This window comes from Mandrillus leucophaeus, unplaced genomic scaffold (assembly GCF_000951045.1).
Source record: "Mandrillus leucophaeus isolate KB7577 unplaced genomic scaffold, Mleu.le_1.0 Scaffold1055, whole genome shotgun sequence".
In the NCBI taxonomy this organism is placed as follows: domain Eukaryota; kingdom Metazoa; phylum Chordata; class Mammalia; order Primates; family Cercopithecidae; genus Mandrillus; species Mandrillus leucophaeus.
In genome coordinates, this window is record NW_012098710.1 from 386,172 (window position 1) to 410,798 (window position 24,627).

General features: G+C 36.6%; 1 protein-coding gene across 1 annotated transcript in view; it reads right to left on the bottom strand.

Annotated features, from left to right (window-relative positions):
- Positions 1-23,192: 23,192 nt before the first annotated feature.
- The window catches only part of COL4A5 (collagen, type IV, alpha 5), a 272,036-nt gene continuing 270,601 nt past the window's right edge, over positions 23,193-24,627 (bottom strand). The window contains exon 52 of the mRNA XM_011982572.1: positions 23,193-24,463. Coding sequence (XP_011837962.1) covers positions 24,382-24,463 — 82 coding nt within the window. The 3' untranslated portion in view covers positions 23,193-24,381. The remainder of the gene's footprint in view (positions 24,464-24,627) is intronic.

Consider the following 24,627-nt stretch of genomic DNA (forward strand, 5'->3'; position numbering starts at 1 on the left):
GTTAAATGTCAATGAAACTGATATCCTGATTGAGCATTTCCAACATTTTAAAGGCAGAACTGAGAAACAGCTGTCTATTTGTTCACATACAACACTATGATGTTCTGCCTGAAAATCGACTATTTCCAAACCTACTATTTTTCATTTATTGTGAAACCTACATTTACCTCCTAAAAGAAGCAAGGCTCTTCAAAAGTCTCTTCCCAAGGCCCCTCCCTGCTTCTCTGGGCCTCTCCCCACTTTCAACGTCTATTCTACTTTTTCTTATTATTTCTCCATTTTCCCCAATGCACACTCTCCCTCCTATGCCCATGGCTACTATAAAGAGATCAGTTTCCCATATTCAAGAAATTAGTGTTTACTTATCAATCAATATTCTGATGAAAACTTAAGCCAAAAGGAACCTCTTATAAGGCCTTGTTTCCTTCTGGATATTGAGCCAATATAAGATGTACCAAATTAAAAAAAAAATCAGAGCAAGCTCCTCCCCGTTCTATTTTTGCTTGCCTCTGATGTAAACTGAATTAAGATTTTAGGAACCTGGACCTTTGAGAACATGACACTAACAAGGTGGTGACCACAAGAATAGGTACAAAGGTCTTGAAGCTTGCTTAGAGCTTTGTTTCGTGGTGGCACACAAATCTTGGCTTGCTGTACCATCATTGGCAAACCTCATCATATCACAGATGGGTGTGAGTGTTTGAGTGTCTGTGTGTGTGTGAGCACTAGTGTGTGTGCGTATTCGTGTGTATGTACACCTTTGTGTACCTGTGTACATGTGATTGTAGATGTACCTGTTGTGTGTAAACTGTTAAAATGAAATTTGCTTCGCATTTAATGTGCAACTTTGAAGTAGTGTAATATTTATCTAAAGTTTTTCACTACTTGGTTTTGATGTCTTTGAATGTGTACTTCTATCTTCAAGCAAGCTTATATAGTACATGTTGCTAAACTAACTTTTCCAAAGAATCGAGCTGACTTATGTTTTTCCTTGCCTACCAACCAAAGGGATGGTGGGCTCTTTTTTCCCCTTGTAAATTGTGCTGAGGAGAGGATGTGGCTACGAGATCTGTCATTGTTCCAGTTACTGGTCACTGCTAGGGCATCAACTTCTTCAGTTCCTTCAGACTCTTCTCTTTTTCCAACCTAATCAAATAACGCAGTGTGGCTTTTGTTCATTATGATAACAACGTGCTCTTTAGGCAGCCTTTTTTCAAGCCTTCTGTCACCATTTTATTTTCAAGTAAGTTAAGTAATAATTGTTCAGAATTGTGGGAAAAAAGATTACTTGGGAGAAAATGCTATATCACTTTATTTGCATATTAGGTTCAGAAGCTGCCAGCAGACAGAGTAAAGAGGGTACAGCACAGATGTAACAGTTGCTGAATAAATGAATGAGAAACCTCATACACAGTAGTATGTGTTATACAAATAGTAACAGGTACACATAGTCACAGGTACTGCATAACAAATGCAATCTTTTTGTCATTATTTATTAGTTTACAGACAATTAATTTATTCAGTATTATGCTGGAAGAATCTTTAAGGAATATGTTTACCAACATATCACTTACCTTCCAGCTATCAGTTCATGCTGCTGTTAAGAAAAAACGATGATGGAATTTTCTTTTTTTTGTGTGTGTGACCTCTACATTTAATTTGGTATCAGGCATAGTCACTTGGTCGTTAAAAACTGAAACTTTACAGTTCCACCAGCTAATTACATCTGCTATTTCTGCTTCACAGATATGTTTTGAGTTGCTTTGGCTTTGTCTTCCTTTGTAAATACTCTTGTACTTTCTTTTCTTTGTAAACATCTCGTTTGCGGTTTTGGGAGATGACTTTGCAACTGTGTATAGTGTTTATATATATATGTATATCTATATATATCTGACTTGCCTTTCCATAGAGCTACTCACAATAAATGTGTTCATGTACATTATTCCTGTGGAGATTCATTTTTATTACTATTGTCTCTACTTTATTATAAATATATTTTCCTGCTTTGTAGTAGGATTGACTGCATTTTTCAGAATGAAACAAATGGGGTATTTTAGGGTTTGGGTTAAAGGTACTTTGCCTAGAAACATGAGGCTTTTCAATAGAGTCAGTAAAGTAAACTCTTGATTTTTCAAATGTGGAGGTGATACTAGTGTAGAGCAATTTATAAAATGACTTACCTAAATTTTCATGCAGACCTTGGATAATGAGTGAATGCTTTATTGAAGCAACTACTCAAGGAGGTTGAGGTGATCATTTACTTTTTTTTTTTTTTCTGTTTCCTTCCCTTGACACTTACTCTTGCCTTTTAAATGACTCCCTTTTCATTTTCTTATTTTTAACCACTCGGAAGGCAACTGTGAGTACATGGAAAATAAACTCGTCACAGACAAGAAAGTATGCTTGCACTGATGGAATATAGAAGAAAAGATGGATTGAATATCAATAATTTATTAGCAAATTATAATGCCTGCCTTATTAGAAACCAAAAGTTTAAAAGAACTCTAGAAAAATAATTGGCCCCTACCCCTGATTCTTTCTTTACCAAATCACCCTTGCCATGCAGAAGGGCAGTAAGAGTAAGACTTAGAGACCAGTGCCTGTCCAAAGACGGCATCTGTGGGATCACATGGGCCACAGGATAGGAAAGCAAGTCACAAATGGTGTGCAAAATCTACAAGGTACATGGATTGTCTATATACAGACAATAGTTTATAGTAAAGCTTGACTTCACTTGATGCACCTAGGGGGTATTTTGTAAAACAATATCTATGTCACAATAGGAAGGTGTAATTAGACTGCCTTTATTTTTAGAAACTGTTAGAAACTATCTACAGCAGCGACCATTTTAGGATCAGTGTATATTTACATACCCATATATACATATGTATATATACATAAACTTTAATCCTCACTTCAAGGGGGCAATCTATATTTGTCAGGGCATAGTCCAAATATACTTTATTCATCCAAACAGCCCCTCAAAGACAAATAGGCACACCTGTGCTTCTCAGTCCATCTGATTTTGTATACCCCTTTGGGGGTTTACATCTTAATGGGATTTGAATTCCTGGAACAGTAGCCGTAGTCTGTGGCTGCTTAGACAAATCATCAGAACTCACTGGCAGGAAGGATTACATTCAAGAGTGCATAAGCAGAACTTGAGCTCCCCCACTCTCCTAAACTCATATATGGTAACCAAATGTTTGCTGTAGAATGTGAAGGGGTACTATTTCTTTGTAACATAAAACCTGTTCAGAAGACTTGTCAGGTAAAAGATGCCTAATTGCACAGTAGTTAAGCACCTCCCATGACTGCTTGGAAGAATATTACCAGGTGCTAATTGAGCCCAAAGGGTATCTTGGAAGTACACCAAAATGCTTTTTCATAATTTTTTGAAAACTTACATCTGCATAGTGTGGGCAAAAAAGGAAAAATAAAATGAATGTTTTGAAAACAAAGCAGACAAAAGGCACAACCTGGGAAACGTGAGCATGAGAATTTGTATGGGTAAGGAGGATTATGGTCCTTAATTTATAAATGTGCAAAAGAGAAATTATGTAAAATTAATGCACAGAATGAGATGGAACTGTACTCTGCTTTAGAACACCCAATTCATTTTCCCCCCAAGATATGCATGTTAATGGATGCTGGTTTTCAGGCAGCTACCTTAAATCCCAGTTTGCTGCTTAAATGTACTTCAGAGATAAGAAATGCAACTGAGCTGTACAAAATGAGACAACTTCCCTCCTGTCTCTTGTGCATGATAAATGCTAAAGCAATTAGGAACCACTGTTGCATGCTACATTGGAATTTGTCAGCAACATCAGTGCCATGCTATGTAAATGGGGAAATCTTATTTAAAATAAAGTCCTGAGAATTTAGGAGGAGACCATTGATTTTACTTAATGTTGAATGTTTGGGTCCATAGAATTGAACTAGAAGCAATACCCTCCTTCACTTTTCAATCTCAGAATATCCATTATAGGATCTTCTATTTCACTGGCAATCATCTGAATTAGCATTTCAATAACAAAAAGAGCAAGGAAATATTGAAATGGAAACAGATTCTTAAATATCTACAGAAAAAAATGTAAAGTTTGCAATTCATTCTGTATTTCCACACTTGCAATCCCCAAGAAGGTTTTCAACATTTTTAGATTTTCTGCATTATTTTCAGGGAATTAAAAGTATGTAGGCTGTTTAAAATATATCCATGCTCAGACTTTTGTTATAGTTGTTTTAACTTTCTCACAAGCAGCTAGGGACTATCTTTCTAACCTTGTTTTCATTCTGTTTTTCCCCTCTTTATATTAAGATTATGTTCATTCCAGGAACACAGGAGATATTGGTGGTGGTGCTTAGTCCTTAGAATTATAGCTAAATATATTACTTTAATTACAGTAGATAAAACTCATGTGTGATATAGATACTTGAAAAAAATGTTTTGAAAGACTACCATGTCTTTTTGTGGATGTGTGACAATGACACTCGGTCAACATTTAGTCTTTAAACGGTCTAGTTTGACTCCATAACACTTTAGAAACTGATAGTTGACTCTGTATAGAGTGGGTATTCTGGAATTGGGTTTGGAATTGCAAGGAATCTTAGATGTAGTATAGATCAATCCCTATTAGTCTTCAACTACATCTCTGCTCATTTACTTCTCTCCCTTGGAGAAGTTATTTTAATCATCTTTCCTAGCTTTTAAAGTCTTAATAAAAGGTCTTGTAGGGGAATGGGATGGAATGATTGGAAAGATTTCTTCTTAAAGTACAGTTTTCTGACTCATAGTAGTCATGGTAAATGAAAGTTTGCCATATAGGATTTAAAAGGAATATTGTCTCCTCTCCCTCCCTGTTATTATACTCCCTTCCCTCAACAAGAATGGCTTAATTTCACATGGTGTTCACAGGACTTCTTTCTGTGAATTCCAAGACTTTAAAACCATTTTCCACTTTCCTCACTTGTGATAGGAAAAGTAAAACCCCATCCTGCTAGAATTAAAGAGAAACACATGTTAACTGAAATTCCAATTGAGAGAAAACTGAGACACAACTGAGACAAAAGATTAGGCCATCTTAATACAAATATTCGTATCACAAGAGACACACCAGATAACCCTACACTGAAAGCCCACATGCCACATAGTAAACAAAATCTTCTTGAATAATTTTGACCTGCTGTTGTAGTGAATATATACCCTGCCCTGGCACCAAGGCATTGGAAATAATGAGGACTAAAAAACTTTAGGAAGACTTCTGCTTCTGGCCAAGATAGATGAGTTTTACCATCCCACCTGAACAATCCCCAAAACACCCAAAATATCAAACAAGGGTTTGGTTTTTGTTTTTGTTTTAAAGACACTGGAATCAGGCAATAAAAAACAGGGATCCTTAAGAGATGAGGAACAAACTTGGTGAAGCCTACAATTGCCTGCCTTACTGATTTGAGAGCGATTTTAGGCCATGGGTTAGAGTGGGGGAACCCAAGTAGACTTCCTAAATTGAAGAGGTGGAGCTCAGCATCCAAGATGAAGGTGGCTATAATTCATGGGATAAGGAATAAGGAGAGAGATTCACACACACACACACACACACACACACACGGAGGGTGGGGGGGAGAGAGAGAGAGAGAAACTCCAGAGATCTGCAGAGGGAGGGTCCTCCTTGAGTATTCATCAGAATACTGATCATCTCACTCATACAATGAAATTATCTGAGGCCAAAGAAAGAACAAACTGAAAGAAGTAGAGGTAACAGTGGTTGACATTCACATGTGCTCAGCAATAGGACATATTCCCACTAGCCAGAATAGCGAAATTCAGGATTCATGGAATGTTACACAAAAACACAGAAAGATCTTGCCCCAGTAATGGAGCCAGACTTACCTAAAAAATATTACCAGTAAGAATTGAAAGGAACAAACAGTTTCCAAGTAATTTAACTGTTTCAGAACAAAGCTAAAAGTATTTTTAAGATTTTAAAAAATACAGGCAGGGCATGGTGGCTCATGCCTGTAATCCCAGCACTTTGGGAGGCCTAGGTGGGTGGATGACCTGAGGTCAGGAGTTCAAGACCAGCCTAGCCAATAGGGTGAAACCCCGTCTCTACTAAAAATACAAAAATTAGCAGGGTGTGATGGCATATGGCTGTAATCCCAGCTAATAGGGAGGCTGAGGCAGGAGAATCACTTGAACCCGGGAGGCGGAGGTTGCAGTGAGCCGAGATGGCACCGTCGCACTCCAGCCTGGGCAATAAGAGCAAAACCCTGTCTCAAACAATAAATAAATAAATAAAAAGGTTAAAAAATACACAGCATTCAGCAAGATAAGATCACAATGTCCAGTTTTAAATGAAAAAATTACTAGACATGCAAAGAAACAGAAAATTATCACCCATATTAGAGAGAAAAATATGTGTAAACCTATCCAGAAATGACAGAGGATGGAGTTAATAGACAAGGTCACTAGAACAGTCACTATAACCATATTCCATATATTAAAAGTTGAGACTGAGAAGATACATATATGTAAATGAAACAAATAGAACTACTAGAGACAAAGACTACAATTTCTGAGATTAAAATATATACTGAATGGGATTAATGGCAAATTACATACTGCAGAAGAAAAAAGTTCATCTACGTGAAGTCATAGCAATATAGAAAATTCAACATGAAACACAAAGAGAAAAATAGAAGTGAAAAATAATCAACAAAGCATCAGTGAGATATGGAACAACTTTAAGTGTCTTGATATACATAAATACAGTCTGTACAGCAAAGGGAAAAAGGGCAGAAAACTGTTTTGAGAAATAGTAGGTGAAAATTTTCCAAATTAAGTGAAAGCATAAATCCATATATCCAAGAGCCTTAATGAATACCAAGTACAAGAAATATGAAGAAAATTACACCAAGACACAGCATGATTATGTAATGTAGAAAGGAAGAAAGATAAATAGGACAACTTTCTTACCAGAAAGTATGCACATAAGAAGATGTTGGAAGAACATATTTAAAGTACTGACAGGATTAAAAAACTATGTATTAGAAATCTATATCCAGTGAAAAGAACTTTCATAATTGAAGGCAAAAAAGAAGATTTTTTAAGACTTATAATAGCTGAAGGAATTCATTACCAGCAGACTGCTCCATAAGAAATGTCAAATGCTGGTGAAGATGTGAACAGAGAAACCGCGTACACTGTTGTTGGAAATGTAAATTAGTACAACCACTATAACAGTTTTGAATTTTCTCAAAAAACTATAAATTGAGCTACCATAAGATTCAGCAAATATGCACTGCTGGGTATATACCCAAAAGAAAGGAAATCAGTATATGAAATAGATTTCTGCACTCCTGTTTGTTGCAGCACTGTTTACGATAGCTAAGATTTGGAAGCAACCTAAGTGTCCATCAACAGATGAATGGATAAAGAAAATGTGGTACATATACACAATGGAGTACTATTCAGTCATAAAAAGAATGAGATCCAGTCATTTGCAACAACATGGATGGAACTAGCAATCATTAAGTGAAACAAGCCAGGGACAGAAAGATTAACATAGCATGTTTTCACTTATTTGTGGAATCTGAAAATCAAAACAATTCAACTCATGGACATAGAGAGTAAAATGAGTAGAATGAGGGTTATCAGAGGCTGGGAAAGGTAGTGGAGGGTTGGGGGAGGAGGGAGTTGGACAACAAAAAATAGCAACAACAACAAACTCTGGGAGTTGGGTGTAGTGGTGGAATCCGATTTCCAAAGTTGCCAGATTATATTTTAAATGTCCAAGTGTCAACAAAAAGTATGAGACATAAAAAAAAAGGAATTATGGCTGACACACAGGAAAAGGAGCAATGAATAGAAAGTGTTCTTGAGGAAGCTTTGACCTTAGACTTACTAGACAAAGACTTTTGAATTGACTATTTCAAATATGTTCAAAGAACAAAAGGAGACCATGTTTACAGGACTAAAGAAAAGTTTGGGAAGGATCGATACAGAGAGAAATTATAAAAAGAACTAAGCAGAAATTCTGGAGTTGAAAAGTACTGAAATAAAAAATGTACTAGATGTGCTCAACAATAGATTTGAACTGGCAAAAAAAGGAGTCAGCACCTTTCAAGATAGGTCCAATGAGATTATCTAGTCTGATAAACAGAAACGTAAAATAATTTTTTTTAAAGTGAGCAGAGCCTCTGAGAAATATGGAGCACCATCAAGCATACAAACATACATATAATGGAAGTACCAGAAGGAAAGAGAATATACAGGGGCAGAAAGAACTTTTGAAGAAATAATAGCCAAAATCTACCCAAATTTGATGGACTACATTAATATATACATCCAAGAAGCTCAACTCCAAGTAGGAATAACTCAAAGACAACCTTAGCGAGATACATTATAATTAAACGTCAAAAGTAAAAAAGACCATTTCTCTAAAGATATACAAATGGCTAATAAGCACTTAAAAAGAGTCTCAACATCACTAATCATTAGGTAAATGTAAGTCAAAATCGCAGTGAGATACCACCTCACATCTCTTAGGATGGTAACTATGAAAAGAATCAGAAAATAATAAGTGTTGGTGATGACGTAGAGAGGTTGGAACCCTTGCACACTATTGATGTGAATGCAAAATGGTACAGCCACTGTGGAAAACAGTATAGTGTTTCCTCAAACATATAAAAGCAGAATTACTGTAAGATTCAGCAATTTCATGTCTTGTTATATACCCAATAGAATTCATAGCAGGTTCTCAAAGAGGTATTTGGACAGCCATGTTAATAGGAATATTATTCAGAATAGTTAAAACACTGAAAGAACCCAAGTGTTCATCAACAGATGAATGGATAAGCAAATGTGGAATATACATACAATTGAATATTATTCAGCCGTAAAAAGGAAGAACATTTTGAAGTATGCTGCAACATTGATGAACCTTGAGGACATTAGGCTAAGTGATATAAACCAGTCACAAAACCACAAATACTGCATGATGCCATTTACGAGGTACTTAAAGTAGTCAAAATCATACAGAAAGAAAGTAGAATGGTGGCTGCTAGGGGCTGGGAGAAGGAGAAAATGGAGAGTTACTGTTTAATGGGTATAGAATTTGTTTTGTAAGATAAAACAGTTATGTAGATGGATTTGGTGATGGTTGCACAACATTCTGAATATATTTAATACCACTAAACTCTACACTTAACAATGGTTACGATGATCAATTTTGTGTTACATGTATTTTACCGCAATAGAAAAGTTTTAAAAATAAAAAATTAGTCAAAGACAAAGAATCTTGAAACAGTAAGACAAAAGTGACTCATCATGTACAAGAGATGCTTCATAATATGCCCAGCTCAGAAACTGCAGTTCAGAAGGAATTGGGATAACATACTCAAAGTACTGAAAGAAAATAAAGACTGTCGGCCGGGCACAGTGGCTCACGCTTGCAATCCCAGCACTTTGGGAGGCTGAGGCGGGCAGATCATGAGGTCAGGAGATCGAGACCATCCTGGCGAACACGGTGAAACTCCATCTCTACTAAAAATACAAAAAAATTGGCCGGGCGTGGTTGCAGGTGCCTGTAGTCCCAGCTAGTCAGGAGGCTGAGGCAGGAGAATGGCCTGAACCTGGGAGGTTGAGCTTGCAGTGAGCCGAGATCACACCACCACACTCTAGCCTGGGCGACAGAGTGAGATTCCGTTTCAAAAAAAAAAAGAAAATAAAATAAAGAATGTCATTCAAGTGTTCTATTCCAGTGCATCTATTCTTCAAAAATGAAGGAGAAATTAAAAGATCACAAGATAAGTAATCACTAAGAGAATTCAACACTAGTGGATTGTCCTACAAGAAGTACTAAAAGGAATTCTTCAGGTAGAAATGAAAGGTCACTAGACAGTAACTTAAACACACATGAAGAAATAAAAAGCACATGTAACTGTACAGGTACATATAAAAGACAGTATAAATACAGTTTTTGTTTATAACTCTTTTCTACTCCTGATTTAAAGTGCAGCTACATAAAGCAATAATTATAAATCTGTGTTGATGGGCATACCATATGTAAAGATGCAATTATATGACAGTAACAGAACAAAGGAGGGGAGAAATAATGGAGCCGTTTAGGAGTAAAATTTATTTTTACTATGAAATTAAGTTGCTGGATTGTTATAATTTAAGATGTTAATTGTAATCCATAGGACAAACAATAAGAAAATTACACCAAAAATATAGTAAAATAAATGAGAAGGGAATGAAAATGCTATTTAACACAAAAGGACATGATGGAGAAATAAAGGAACAAAAAGACATGGCATATACACAAAACAAATGGCAGCCATAAATCCCACATTATCAGTAACTGCATTAAATGTGAATAAACAATCCATTCAAAGGCAGAGACCGGAAGAACAGACATAAAAAACATGATTCAAGTGTATGCTGCCTAGAAGTCAAACAATTAAGAATCAAAGAAACAGGCCGGGCGCGGTGGCACACTCTTGTTATTTCAGCACTTTGAGAGACCAGGTGAGCGGATCACCTGAGGTCAGGAGCTTGAGACAAGCCTGGCCAACATGGTGAAACCCCGTCTCTACAAAATACAAAAATTAATTGGGCATAGTGGTGCCTGTAGTCCCAGCTACTCCAGAGGCTGAGGCAGGAGAATCGCTTGAACCCAGGAAGTGGAGGTGTAGTGAGCTGAGAATCGCTCCACTGCACTCCAGCCTGAGTGACAGAGTGAGACTCCGTCTCAAAAAAAAAAAAAAAAAAAATTCAAAGACACAAATACATTGAAAGTAAAGGGATGACAAAAAGATATGAAAACAGTAACCAAAAGAGAGCTGAAGTGGCTATATTAATATCAAACGAATAGTCTTTTCAGACAAAAATGGCTACCAGAGATAAAAAGGGTTTTACAAAGATAAAAGAATGAATCCATAAAGAAGATATAACATATATATGTATATATATAATATATACACACATAATAATGTATTTTATACATATATGTGTGTGTATATATATATACACACACACACCCCTAAGATCAGAGTCCCAAAATGCATGAAGCAGAATCTGACCAAATTGAAGTGATAAACAGACAATTCAACAATTATAGCTGGAGACTAGAATACCCCACTTTCAGCAATGGACAGAACAAGTAGGCAGAAGATTAACAAGAAAGTAGAAGACCTGAGCAACACTATAAATCAACCAGATCCGATAGACTTCTATAGAACACTCTACACTGACAGAATACATATTGTTCCAAAGAGCATATGGAACATTATATAGAACATACCATATGTTAATCCATAAAACATATCTCAATAAATTTTAAAGGAGAAATCATACAATGTTTGTTCTCTGACCACACTGGAATGAAATTAGCAGGTGGAAATTTGGAATATTAACAAATACATGGAAATTAACTAACACACTTCTATGTAACCAATGAGTAAGAGAAGAAATTACAAGGTAAATTTAAAAATACTTTGAAATGAATGAAAACACACCACAACCTACCAAATATTATAACGTGTGGCTAAGCAGTGTTTAGAGGGGAATTTATAGTTGTAAATGAGCAGAAATATTTAAATCAATAACCTACTCAATAACCTTCTACCTTCCACCTTGAAAAACTAGAAAAACAACAAACTAAACCCAAAGCAAGCAGAAGAATGAAAATAAATGAAATGAAGAATAGAAAAACAATACGGAAAAATAACAAAATGCAAAAGTTGGTTCTATTAAAAAATTAACAAAATTGATTAATCTTTCACTAGATAGACCAAGCCAAAATAGAGAGAAGACTCAAATTACTAAATTCAGGAATGAAAGAGGGGACATTACTACTGACATTAGATAAATAAAAATGACTATAAAATAATATCATGGATTGGGTGGAGCACCTCAAGTCTGTAATCCCAACTCTTTGGTAGGCCAAGGAGGGAGGATTGCTTGAGGCCAGGAGTTCCAGACCAGTCTGGGCAACAAAGAGAGATGCCCAACGCCACAAAAAAATAAAAATTAGTTGGGCATGATGGCACACAGCTGTACTCCCAGCTACTCACGAGTCTTAGGCAGGCAGATCACTTGAGCCCAAGAGTTAGGCTGCAGTAAGATATAATCTCAGCATTGCACTCCATCTTGGGTTAGAGAATGAGATCCTTTGCAAACCAACAAACAAACAAACAAACAAAAAACAACAAAAACAGAAACAAGAAAACCAATACTATGAACAATTGTATGCAAACCAATTAGATACACTAGATGGAATAGACACATTTCTAAAAGGACATGAGCAATAAAAATCAACAGAAAAAAATGAGAAAACTGCACAGATATAAAAATAGAGATTGAATTGGTAATTTAAAAATTTTAGGCCGGGTGCGGTGGCTCAAGCCTGTAATCCTAGCACTTTGGGAGGCCGAGACGGGCGGATCATGAGCTCAGGAGATCGAGACCATCCTGGCTAACCGGGTGAAACCCCGTCTCTACTAAAAAATACAAAAAACTAGCCGGGCGAGGTGGCGGGCGCCTGTAGTCCCAGGTACTCTGGAGGCTGTGGTAGGAGAATGGTATAAACCCGGGAGGCGGAGCTTGCAGTGAGCTGAGATCCGGCCACTGCACTCCAGCCTGGGCGACAGTGCGAGATTCCGTCTCAAAAAAAAAAAAATTTAACAAATAAAAGTCCAGGGTAGATAATTTCACTGGAGAATTCTACCAAATGTTCAAAGAAGAATTAACACTAACCCTTCACAAAAGTTTCTAAAAGATGGGAAAGGAGATAAAACTTCCCAACTAGTTCTAGAGGCCAAAACTTCATAGAGGCCAAAAACTTGATACTATAACTAGACATGAATACCAAAAGAAAAGAAAATACAGACCAATATCCCTTATGGACATAGATACACACACACACACACACACACACAAAATAGTAGCAAATCCAATCAAGCAACGTATTAAAAGTCCAGGACCAGATAGCTTCAGTGGTGAATTTTAACAAACATTTAAATAATTAATACCAATCCTGCTGAAACTCTTTTTAAAACTGAAGATGAGGGATTTCCCAACTTATGCTCTCTGAGACCAGTAATATCATGACAATGAAGCCGGACAGACATTATAAGAAAACTATAGAGCCATATCCCTTATAAATAAATATGTAAAAATACTCAACAAAATACTAGCAAACCAAATTCAACAGCATATTAAAAATAATATACACCATGACCAAGTGGGATTTATACCAGGAAAGCAAGACTGGTTCAACATATTTAAATCAATCGATGTCATATACCTAGTTAATAAAATGAAGGATAAAACTCACACAATGATCTCAGTTGGTGCAGAAAAAGCATTTGACAATATCCAACACATTTTCATGATAAAAACACTACACTCAACGACTAGGAATACAAGGGAACTGTCTCAAACTGAGAAAGTGTCTCTATGAAAATCTACTGCTAACATCATATTTAATGATGAAAGACTAAAACCTTCCTCCTTAGACTGGGGCCAAGAAAAAGATGTTTATTCTCATTGCTTCTATTTAATATTGTATTGAAGTTTCCAGCCTGATCAATTAGACAAGGAAAACAAAGAGAAAACATAAAGATTGGAAAGAAAGAAGGAAAGCTACGTCAATTTGCAGAAGACATGATTTTATACATAGGACATCCTGAGAAATCCACTAAAAAACTATTATAGCTAACAAATGCATTAGGCAAAGTTGCAGGATACAAGATCAATATACAACCAAAAGCAAAAATTGTATTTCTATACACTGGCAATGAAAAATATGAAAAGGAAATTAAGAGAGAAATTCCATTTATAGTAACACAAAAGAATAAAATACTTAGGCATAAATTAAAAGTGCAAGACTTGTACACCAATAACTATAAAACATTATTGAAAGAAATTAAGGAAGATCTATATAAATGGAAAATGAGTGTGTGTTCGTGGATCAGAAGACTTAATACTGTTAAAATACGATACTCCCCAAAGTGACGTACAGATTCAATGTAATCTATTAATATCCCAGTTATCTTCTTCTTCTTTTATTTTTTGGCAGTAATTGACAAGCTGAGACTAAATGCATATGGAATTGCAAGGGAGCCTGAATAGCCAAAACAATCTTGAAAAAGAACAATGTTGAAACACTGGCACTTGACTATTTCTAAACTTACTGCAATGTTCCTGTAATCAAGACTGTGAGGCCAGGCGCAGTGACTCAGGCCTGTAATCCCAGCCTTCTGCGAGGCCAGGGCAGGAGAACTGTTTGAGCCCAGGAGTTTGAGAGCATGGGGAACAAAGTGAGATACCACCTCTACAAAAACTTAGCCAGGTATGGTGGCACCACCTGTGGTCCCAGCTACACAGGAAGCTGAGTAAGGAGGATCACTTGTACCCTGTATGTAGAGGCTATAGTGAGCCATGTTCATGTCACTACAGTGCAACCAGGGTGACAGAGGTAGACTCTATCTTAAAAAAAAAAAAAAAAAATAGACTGCGTAGTACTGGCATAAACACAGACATATAGATCAATGGCATGGATAATCCAGAAATAAAGCCATACTTCCGTGGCTTTATTTATTAAAGTGGTGGATCCGTTTTTGATAAGTGTATCAAGACAATTTAATAGAGGAAAGAAAAGTCTTTTCAACAAATGGTGCTGGGACAACTGGGTAGCTGCACGTAAAATAATAAATTTAGACTCTTACTTCACACTATGTTTAAAAATTAACTCAATATAAAGACTTAAATGTATGAGCCAAAACATAGGAGTTAAATATTGTGCACTTGGATTAGGCAATGATTTCTTACACGTGACACCAAAAGCAAAAGTAACAAAAGGAACATATTTTTGATATTTCATCAAAACTAAAATATCCTGCGCTTTAAAAGACACCATCAAGAAAGTAAAAAGATAACCCTCAGAATGAGAGAAAATATTCAGAAATCATATATTTGATAAAGGATAGGTATCTATAATATATAAAGTACTCTTACAATTCAACAGTGAAAAGACAAATAACCCAATTGAAAATGGGCAAAGCATTTAAATTAACATTTCTCTAAAGAAGATACACAAATGGCCAACAAGCACATAAGACTCTCAGCATCATTAGTCATTAGGGAAATGCAAATCAAAACCACAATGAGACCTGTGCAATGGCCCCATGCCTGTGATCCCAGTACTTTAGGAGGCCAAAGTGGGAGGATAGCTTGAGCCCAGGAATTTGAGACCAGCCTAGGCAACAAATCAACACCCCATATCTACAAAAAATAAATAAAAATAAATTAGCTGGGCATGATGTCATGTGCCTTTAGTCCCAGCTACTCAGGAGGCTGAGGCAGGAGGATTCCTTGAGCCCAGGCTTTGAGGCTGCAGTGAGGTATCATCCTGCCACTGCCCTCAAGCCTGGGTGACAGAGCCTTGTCTAAATAAAAACACCACCACCACCACCACCACCACCAAAAACCACCACAATGAGATACCACTTTACACTCACTGAAATGGCAATAATTAAAAATGGAAAAATAACACATTTTTGTAAAGATGTGGAAAAATTGGACTTTTGTGCATAGCTGCTGGGAATGTGAAATGGTGTTGGTCCAGTAGAAAACAGTTTGGCAGTTCCTCAAGACGTTAAACAGAATTACTATATGACTCAGCAAATTCACTCCTAGGCATACCTGAAAGACTTGAAAACAGGTATTCAAACAAATATTTGTCCATGAATGTTCATAGCAGCACTATACAAAATCACCAAAAGGTGGAAACAATATATTTGTCAATGGATGAATGGATAAACAAATGTGGTAAAACCATATGACAGATTATTATGCAACATAAAAAAGAATGAAGTACTCATACATGCTATAACTTGGATGAACCTTGAAAACATTATACTAAATGAAAAAAAAACAGACCCCAAAAAGTCACATATTGTAAGATTCCATTTATAATAAACATTCAGAATAGGTAAATCGATAGAGACAGAAAGTAGATTAGTGGCTACCGTGGCTATGGGGCCTGGGGAGTGACTGCTTAATGGATACGGGGTTTTCTTTTGGAGTCATGAGAATGTTTTGTAGCTAAAGGAGGTGGTTGCACCACATTGCACACTGTGGATGTACTAAATAGCACTCGAATTGTTTGCTTTAAAATGGTTAGTTTTAAGTTACTTGAATTTCACTTGAATTTAAAAAATAAAGGAATGAAGTACCAGCACATGCAATGACATGGATGATCCTTGTTAAAGAAGCCAGACACAAAAGGCCATATATGTTGTATGATTCCATTTATATGAAATGTTCAGAAAAGACAAATCTATAGAGACAGAAAACAGACTGGTGTTTTCGTGGGGCTGGAAGGAGGAAGGGATGAGGAAAATGGGGTGTGATTGCATGGGATTATTTTCAGGGTGATGAAAATGTTCTGGAATTAGACAGGATTGAGGGTTGAACAATTTTGTGAATATACTAGAAACCATTACCTTGTACCCTTTAAGAGAGTGAATTTTATTGTATATGAATTAAATCTAATACAAAAGAGAATATACTGTTTAAACAAAAATATTAACAATGTAGTGTGGCATTTATAACATAATAAACATAGCACATGAAAATAGTGGTGCAAAGATCAAGAGGGGAGAATTGAAAGTATACTACTGTAACATTCTTATAGCATACATGAAGTGGTATTACTTTACTTGAATATAGACTGTGATAAGTTAAAAATATGTGCCATAAACCGGAAAGCAGCCACTAAATTAACCAAACAAAATGTTATTGTTAATGTCCACAGAGGAGATAAAATGGAATCAGAAAAAATATTCAATTAATCTAAAACAAAACATAAAAAGTGAACACATTACAAATGAGGCAAATAGAAAACAAATAAAACAGAGTTGAACTTAACCATATCAATAAGCACATTAAATGCAGTCCATTAAAAAGTAAGAATTGTCACACTTTATTAAAAAGTAGGATCCAACTATGTGCCCCTCAAGAAATGGACTTCAAATAGAAAGACAGAACTAGGTTAAAAGTAAAATGATGAAAAAATATGTTAACACTAACACAAGGAAAGCTAGATGGCTATACTGCTATCAAGGTAGTTTTCAGAGCAAATAATATTAACATTTTCTTTTCTATATTACCATTTATTATAATAGCAAAGAGATCATTTCATCAAGGGGATATAACAATCATAAATATTTATGCACCTAATAGCAAATTTTCAAAATAGGTGAAGGAAAAACAGATAGAGCTGCAAGAAGAAAAGCACTAGCACACTTTCATGCACCCATGGGTGCTTCTGCCTGCTCAGAGAATAAAAGAAAATGCTGCTTTCTGAGTAGGAGAAGGAAGTGTTTGTAAAAAATGATTTTAGATTGTTATCACTTTACACTCCATGGGGAGTAGTTTTCTGTGCTGTTGCTGGCCTTAAGGTGGGCAACAACTGCCACATCTGAAAGTACATAGTCAACTTAAGAACATACTTAAACCCAGTAACCTCAAAGCCAGGTTTGTTTCTGATTACAATAACCTATGCAGGGCCCTATTTTAGCCTACAAGTTCTCTAACTTGTCTTTAACCTTTCCTGCCTCTCTAATCTGACAAATAGCCACATACTGCCTGGCCCAGCTGACTTTATGTTTGCTCATATGATTCCTAGTGTAAATTTCTGCTAAAGGGAGTCAAATAAGGGAAACTACTGCACGTAAAATATGACCAGTGGAGGTTACAGTTAGCCAACTCAAATTGCTTTTATGTGTTTATGTATATTAAGTGTAAACAAAATATAACGAACTTTACTGTTGGAGCTAAAGAAATTTTCCCCTCCATGGAGTCCTTTCTGCATTGTCTATAATAGATGATAAAACTGGCAGGATGGTCTCAGATTTACAAAATTGGCCCTTCCTTAGACACTAATAGCATTGATGAGGCTGCAGGCCAGGGCATTTAAATTTCCAGGAGCTCATCTGGATTCAAAAGCCCTGAGGAAGTTCACATGAGGTGGGCACCAGGCCAGATCCATAAAGTTTTCTTTAGATATAGAGGCCTAGACCATACAGAGCATCCTGAGGTACAATGGATTCACTATAAGCCCCTTGTATCTAAAGGTTAATTCCAAGGGGTTTCAGGTGCTGTAAAGGTGCTAGGAAAGCACTCATCCTTACCTGTGAACCAAGACTTCCAAAACACAGCCTATCACTTCTTATGAGGCAGAGACCCCTATATATATTGCTATGAATATCCACCACACAGGATCATGAGATTTTAGATATGGGCATCTTCACGGCTCAAAAGTGATGATTAGATTTTGAGTGAAAAGAACTTAGTAACTTGTCCTGTGACTTTTGGGGTCAGTTAACCATTCCAAGGCTCAGCTTCCGCATCCGTATATTGGAGACTAATCCTTGCACTGCTTCAGTACATCAGAGTTATTGAAACTCAGATGAAATGTGTGAAGGATGATATTTTAATAAGAACTATATAAATATAAGGTGTTAGTCTTATTACTACTGAGGTGTTAGAGGTAGCCTTCCTTGGAGCCCAAGCAAAGGTCAAATTATTGTGTCAGAGAGACACAAAGATCTGACATCGGGGGTTACCATTATAGCTTTTGATAGACTGGCAACAGCAAGCACTTTCCTGCCTCTATGAAAATCAACCAGAAAACTATTTTGCAGGAAGAGGAAGTATGTTGGCTTCTTGGTAGGTTCGACGTGGGACTGGTTGAAATTACCAAGTACAGTATTCTCAGACTGTCTTTGGCTTTAGAACCTGACCTGTCTTCCATAATCCCTACTATAAGCATTCACTCAGGTACCCTTGAATACAAGGGAAGCAGATCAGAAGAACTTCTGCAGGTTTACTTTTACAGATGCTCTTGAGGCTAGAAAACCACTAATAAATTACTCCTTTCTCAGCTAGTAACACTTTGGGCGTTTTCACTGACTGCAAGCAGGTATATCTGGCTTAGCAGATTCCTCTGGTTGAAGTAATACTACCAGGAGTTTCTTTTTGGAGCTTTCATAGATGAGTTATTGGTACTTGTAATCTAGTCTGCTAATGAGGTAACAAATTAATTATTTGAAGTTAAGATGGAGGAAGACAAATGACTACCTGGGAGAAATAAAAGTGCATTCTTTAGAGATCCAGTGGGACACTATTTGGAAAAAGATAAATAATTTAGGATCATAAGGAACATATTTTGCCTCATTTCACCATAAGTACCCTGGAACACAGCTTCCAATAACTCTTCATAAACTAGGTATTAGATTAAGTGGTGTTAAGTCATATTTCTGCTGGCCCATCCCTTAGTTCAAAGTCAAAGATGCATGCTTAATCATGCATGTCGGTTTTATCAATTCACCCTCATTTTGTCACATATGGAAATAAAGCACTTTCTCTAGATTTTGAAAATTAGAAGTGTTGAGTATTCATTGGAGTATCAACAGCAAAAGTACAACACACTTAAATTAGGATAACCTAAGGAGCGTTTAATTAGAAATATATAGATGGTGTGGAGGGGGAATCACAAATGGTTGTTCAGGAATCCAAGTCTAGCAGCACAGCAACAGCAGACTTGTCACCGTACCCATCACACCTAGACCTAAAAACATAAGAAGGGGTTACTGGAACCAGAAAGAAAGATAATTAGGAATAGCAAGTCATCTTGAGAGGAGTAGGGACATTCAATTAAGAGTGACAAGCCAACCTGAGGTGACCTCATAGAGAAGGAGCCATGAAAATAAATACCCTAACCCAGCTCTTCTCCCCTTCTCTGGTATTCTGCGGGGACTTCCAATTGGTTGAAACCAACCAGAAGCTAGAGGGCTCAGGAACCCTCTGGGGCAGAAAGCAGGATGAAATGTGATGGTGGAGGGGGAAGCAGAGATATTTGGCATAAATTGGTATGATGTAAGCAATTTGTTATCCTGCAGGGTCAGGTGTTGGGTATGCAGTCCACTAATAGAGAAATAAATAATTAAGATTACGTAAATGTGATTTTAGCCCATGTTTTGAGGAACAAGTTGGTGAGCCAGCTTCCTCCAGACAGCTACTCTTGCGAAAACCCCCATTATCTGATAGGTGTAGAGTTACAAAGATTTGGTAGTCAAAGACAGACTAGCATACCTCTTCTCCAGTGTACATACAGTACGTCCTCACTTAACGTCCATAGGTTCTTGGAAACTTCGACTTTAAAGCTAAACGACATATAACAAATCAATTTTTTTTTTCCTCATCAACATTATAACTGAATAATGTTGGACATCGTTTCCTTTAAAGTCACAGCTTCTAAAAATATATTGACCACGTGAGGTGAGGATTTACTATATTACGGTCACTGCTTATTTTCCTGGTTGAGTTCCTTTTGGATTGCTATCTGTCATGGTGTCCTAAGCTAACAAGCATCCAATCAATATTTGTTGATGTGGAACTCAGGAAACAGGCCTCTCTGGATTCAATTCCAACTTAGGAGTATTTCCACCAAACAAACTTTCCAAGCTCCCTGAATATACTCTAAAAACCACTGCTCTAAAATGGAAATGACATAGGATTTTTAAATATTATTCCATGTATTTTGGAGCTGCCTAGGGATGAAGGTGTTGTATAGTCCAGCCTGAGAACTGAGTTTCTCTGCCAAGGAAACCAATTAAAGTTCCGGTCAAACAAAAGTGATTGCTCCTTGCTTCTGTGTTGAGAGGTATGGGAAGTGCTACCAGAACCAACTGTTAATCAGGCTCTTAAAAAGAGAATCTGACTAACATGGAGAAACCCGTCTGTACTAAAAATACAAAATTAGCCGAGCGTGGTGGCGGGCGCCTGTAATCCCAGCTACTCGGGAGGCTGAGGCAGGAGAATCGCTGAACCCGGGAGGCAGAGGCTGCAGTGAGCCGAGATCGCGCCATTGCATTCCAGCCCGGGGAACAAGAGCGAAACTCCGTCTAAAAAAAAAAAAAGAGAGAGAGAGAGAATCTTTGACAGCAAAGCTGTTCTCTTCATTTTGGATGCAGACATTGGGAAAGTAGGCCACCTCTTAAAATATTTGCTAATGATTTTTATGAGGCTGAAAGAATACATAAAACTTAAAACAGGGGATCTAGAAACAGGACTTTGGACAACCCCACCACCACCAATGAGATCAAACAAATCATTACACATGCTGATTCATTTTTATAAGCAACAGCGCCCTCTTGTGATTAACTTCTGAATAAGGGTTTGATGGCTTGGCATGACATTGTGGCAAAGAACCTCATTGCCACTACAAGAATGAAAAAGTGTTCTTCAAATTTGGCTGGGTAGGAAAAAACATCATACAATCACAAGGTGTCCAATACAACCTCCTTTGGAAGCAATGAGTGTGACACCATGGCATAGATCAGGCCAATAAGCTATAAAAATAATTGGAATGTCTACTTTCTTAAACGTGTGTGTGTCTGTGTGTGTTTATACACGTATACGTGTGTGTGTGTATACGAAGTTATTCATGTAGACCTCAGCTTTTCGAAAGATACATGTGCACATCCGTGCGGGCGCACGCGCGCGCGCGCAAACACACACACACACACACACACACACACACACACACACACACAGAGCTATAAAAGACTAGGATTTGGTCCTTAAGTAACATCTGAATCACGAAAGATTCATTAACTGGTAAAAGCACATTTGGTACACATAACTATTTGGTAGTCAAACTATCTGATTAAGCAGAATAGTTCATTCATTTCCTGCCAATGTGAGAAAACCATTAATTGTGTATGACTGTAAAACTCACCATAGTACTTCTGGAATTTTCACAGATGATTAAAAAAAAAAAAAACCTAAAAAACAAAAACAAAAACAAAACAAAACACAAAAAACTCACCATAGGTAACTAGTAGAGCAGCTAGATTAATCTTTGAATAATCCCTGGCAAGGGAGGGTTAACAATATTAATGTCCTGGAATGAATTTGTGTACTTCAAACAACAAAGCAGGGCTAGGAATAGTTAGGGGATTTCAGAAACATCTAGACTAGCTGCACATGCAACAATTTAAAAATTAGGAGGTTCTGGGATGGGTGTGGTGGCTCACGCCTGTAATCTCAGCACTCTGGGAGGTCAAAGCAGGCAGATCGCTTGAGCTCAGGAGTTCAAGACCAGCCTGGGCAACATGGTGAAACCCTGTCTCTACTAAAACTACACAAAATTAGCCAGGCGTGGTGGTATGCACCTGTAGCTCCAGCTACTCAGGAGGCTGAGGTGGGAGAATCGCTTGAACCCAGGAGGTAGATATTGCAGTGAACTGAGATCACGCCATTGCACTCCAGCCTGGATGACAGAGGAGACCCTGTCTCAAAACAAAACAAAACAAACAAACAAACAAAAAGGAGATTCTGTTTGGGCCAAGGCTTTCAACCAGCTATAAATGAGAGGGAAAGCTACAAAAAGCAAAATCTTTGGAATTCGTGTTTGCGACTGTAACAGAAGGAGCACCTTTGAGTGTACACCATGTAGAAAAATCTGTGGGGCAGTGATATGGTGTTTTCACTTACAATTACTCATTACTGACTTTACGCAGGGGACTAGATGAAAAAATAAAGCTAAAATTTGCAATTGGCTATCCAGAATCAACAACATTATTAGACAGTTCTCATTATTTGGATCCTAAGTTTTACCACTAGAGATTCTAAGCTTTAGATTTTGCATAGGTTCATATTAGGATTTAGAATACTCAAAATTGTTTTGGTTGTTTTATCTTTTAGCTGTAACATAAATTTTTTATGGAAGTTTTTAATATCTTATTTTTAACAAGTCCTTGACTATTTTAGAGAACTATGCATGTTCATTCTTAATCATTAGGAATATTAGCTCACTAACCTGCTTGAAACATTATTAATGAATTCTTCCCCAAATAGAAGCCAGTTGTTTCCTTTCTCAGCCATTAACACAATGTTGTCAAGAAATTTATTATCTCAGAAATATCTTCCAATAGGTAGTTTTCTTCACTGGAAAAAGTTTACATTACTATATGTTTTCTATCTACTATCAGAGTGATCAAAGCATGGAGAAACCGATTCCCTGGGAAAAGATGACTTGTTGACGTGCAGATTGGTAATCTATCTGTAAATGAGCAGGGGTTTTTTCCACACAGGCTGAAGAGATACACAACAGACCATCCTTACAACATATATCTTTAATTAAATTTATATTGGTGGATTTAAAAAACATTAAGTGAGAAGACGACAGCTAGGGAAATAAGGTATCCTGTGAATATTTATAATAAAGTATTTAAAATTTAAAAAGAATAAGAAACATCAATTGGCTTTTTGTAACTTAAAAGAGACTAACCAAGTGTTGTTTCCCAGTTTTGTACAAGCAGAGACCACAGGAAGATTCTTACATAAGCAGCACAGGGAAGAGAATTGTTAATTCTGTGTGTGTGCTTTGTTTCTCAGAATTGTTTGGAAGAACTTTGTCCAGTCAGAAATGAGTAAAAACAAGATGTAAGAAACATTAAAACAGGGGGCATATGGTCTTAAGAGATAATCTTGGAGAATATAGCAAAAGACAAATTCCTCCATTAGATATTATAATTTGGTATGTAACATGAACATTTAAAATTCTGATTAAAGTGACTAAAAGGGTTTGTTTTTTAAAAAAATTAAAACAGAACTTAGGGGATAAAACTCAAAATAAATTTACTCTCAGTAGTAACTTGATGTAGGAATATAAATTCTCTCACTTCGATAAACATGAATATAAAATATTGCTGTCTGTATTCTAAGGTTTCCTACATTTTCTGTAAAAGGTGATTCATGCTATGTCATATGTAAATGACTCAACATTTTGAGCTAAAAGGCTGTTCACAATATACACATCCTTTACTTACAAAGCAAAATAGGCTTAACACCTTTATATTAAAAACCTGGGATACAGCAGGATTAGTAGCACCATGAAAAATAATTCTTCCTACAAACTGCAGTCTTCTATTTTACTCAGTGTAACTCTTCTCTTAACTGAATTTTTAATGTATCATTTTAGTAACTGGGCAAAATATATAATTTTCATCTTATAATTCTTGGAGAAAATCATTCTGGACCCAAAAAGTAAATTCACTTTCTTATTTCTTTAGTAGAAAAATAATAGAGACCTTGCTCTGTTGCATTGCTGAGGTACATCTGAATCTTCATGGTTACTAGTCAGCATGTTATCTTGATCATATGTAGTAGCACCATTGACGGCAGCAGTAGTAAAGTTGGGGACAATGAGACATTGCATCCTAGGAATTTTATATATTTATATATATATATATATGTATATATATATATCACACTTTAAAACACACAAGGAATTCTTCAAAATGTTATGTCCTCTTCATGCATACTTGACATCTGCTAATTCGTGTCCTCAAGTCTCCTGCTTTCAGTGTTTCTGACTGAGGTTTACTGGGAAATAAGAAATAAGACAATCAGATCCATATTTTCTGGTATTTCAATTCTGTTATTGGTTCAAATTTATAACTAAACATTCTCTTTGTGTTAAGTAGCTCTCTTGGTGACTTAATGGTTTACTTTTCAGCAATATGATCTAATGCAGTGACTAGTATGGT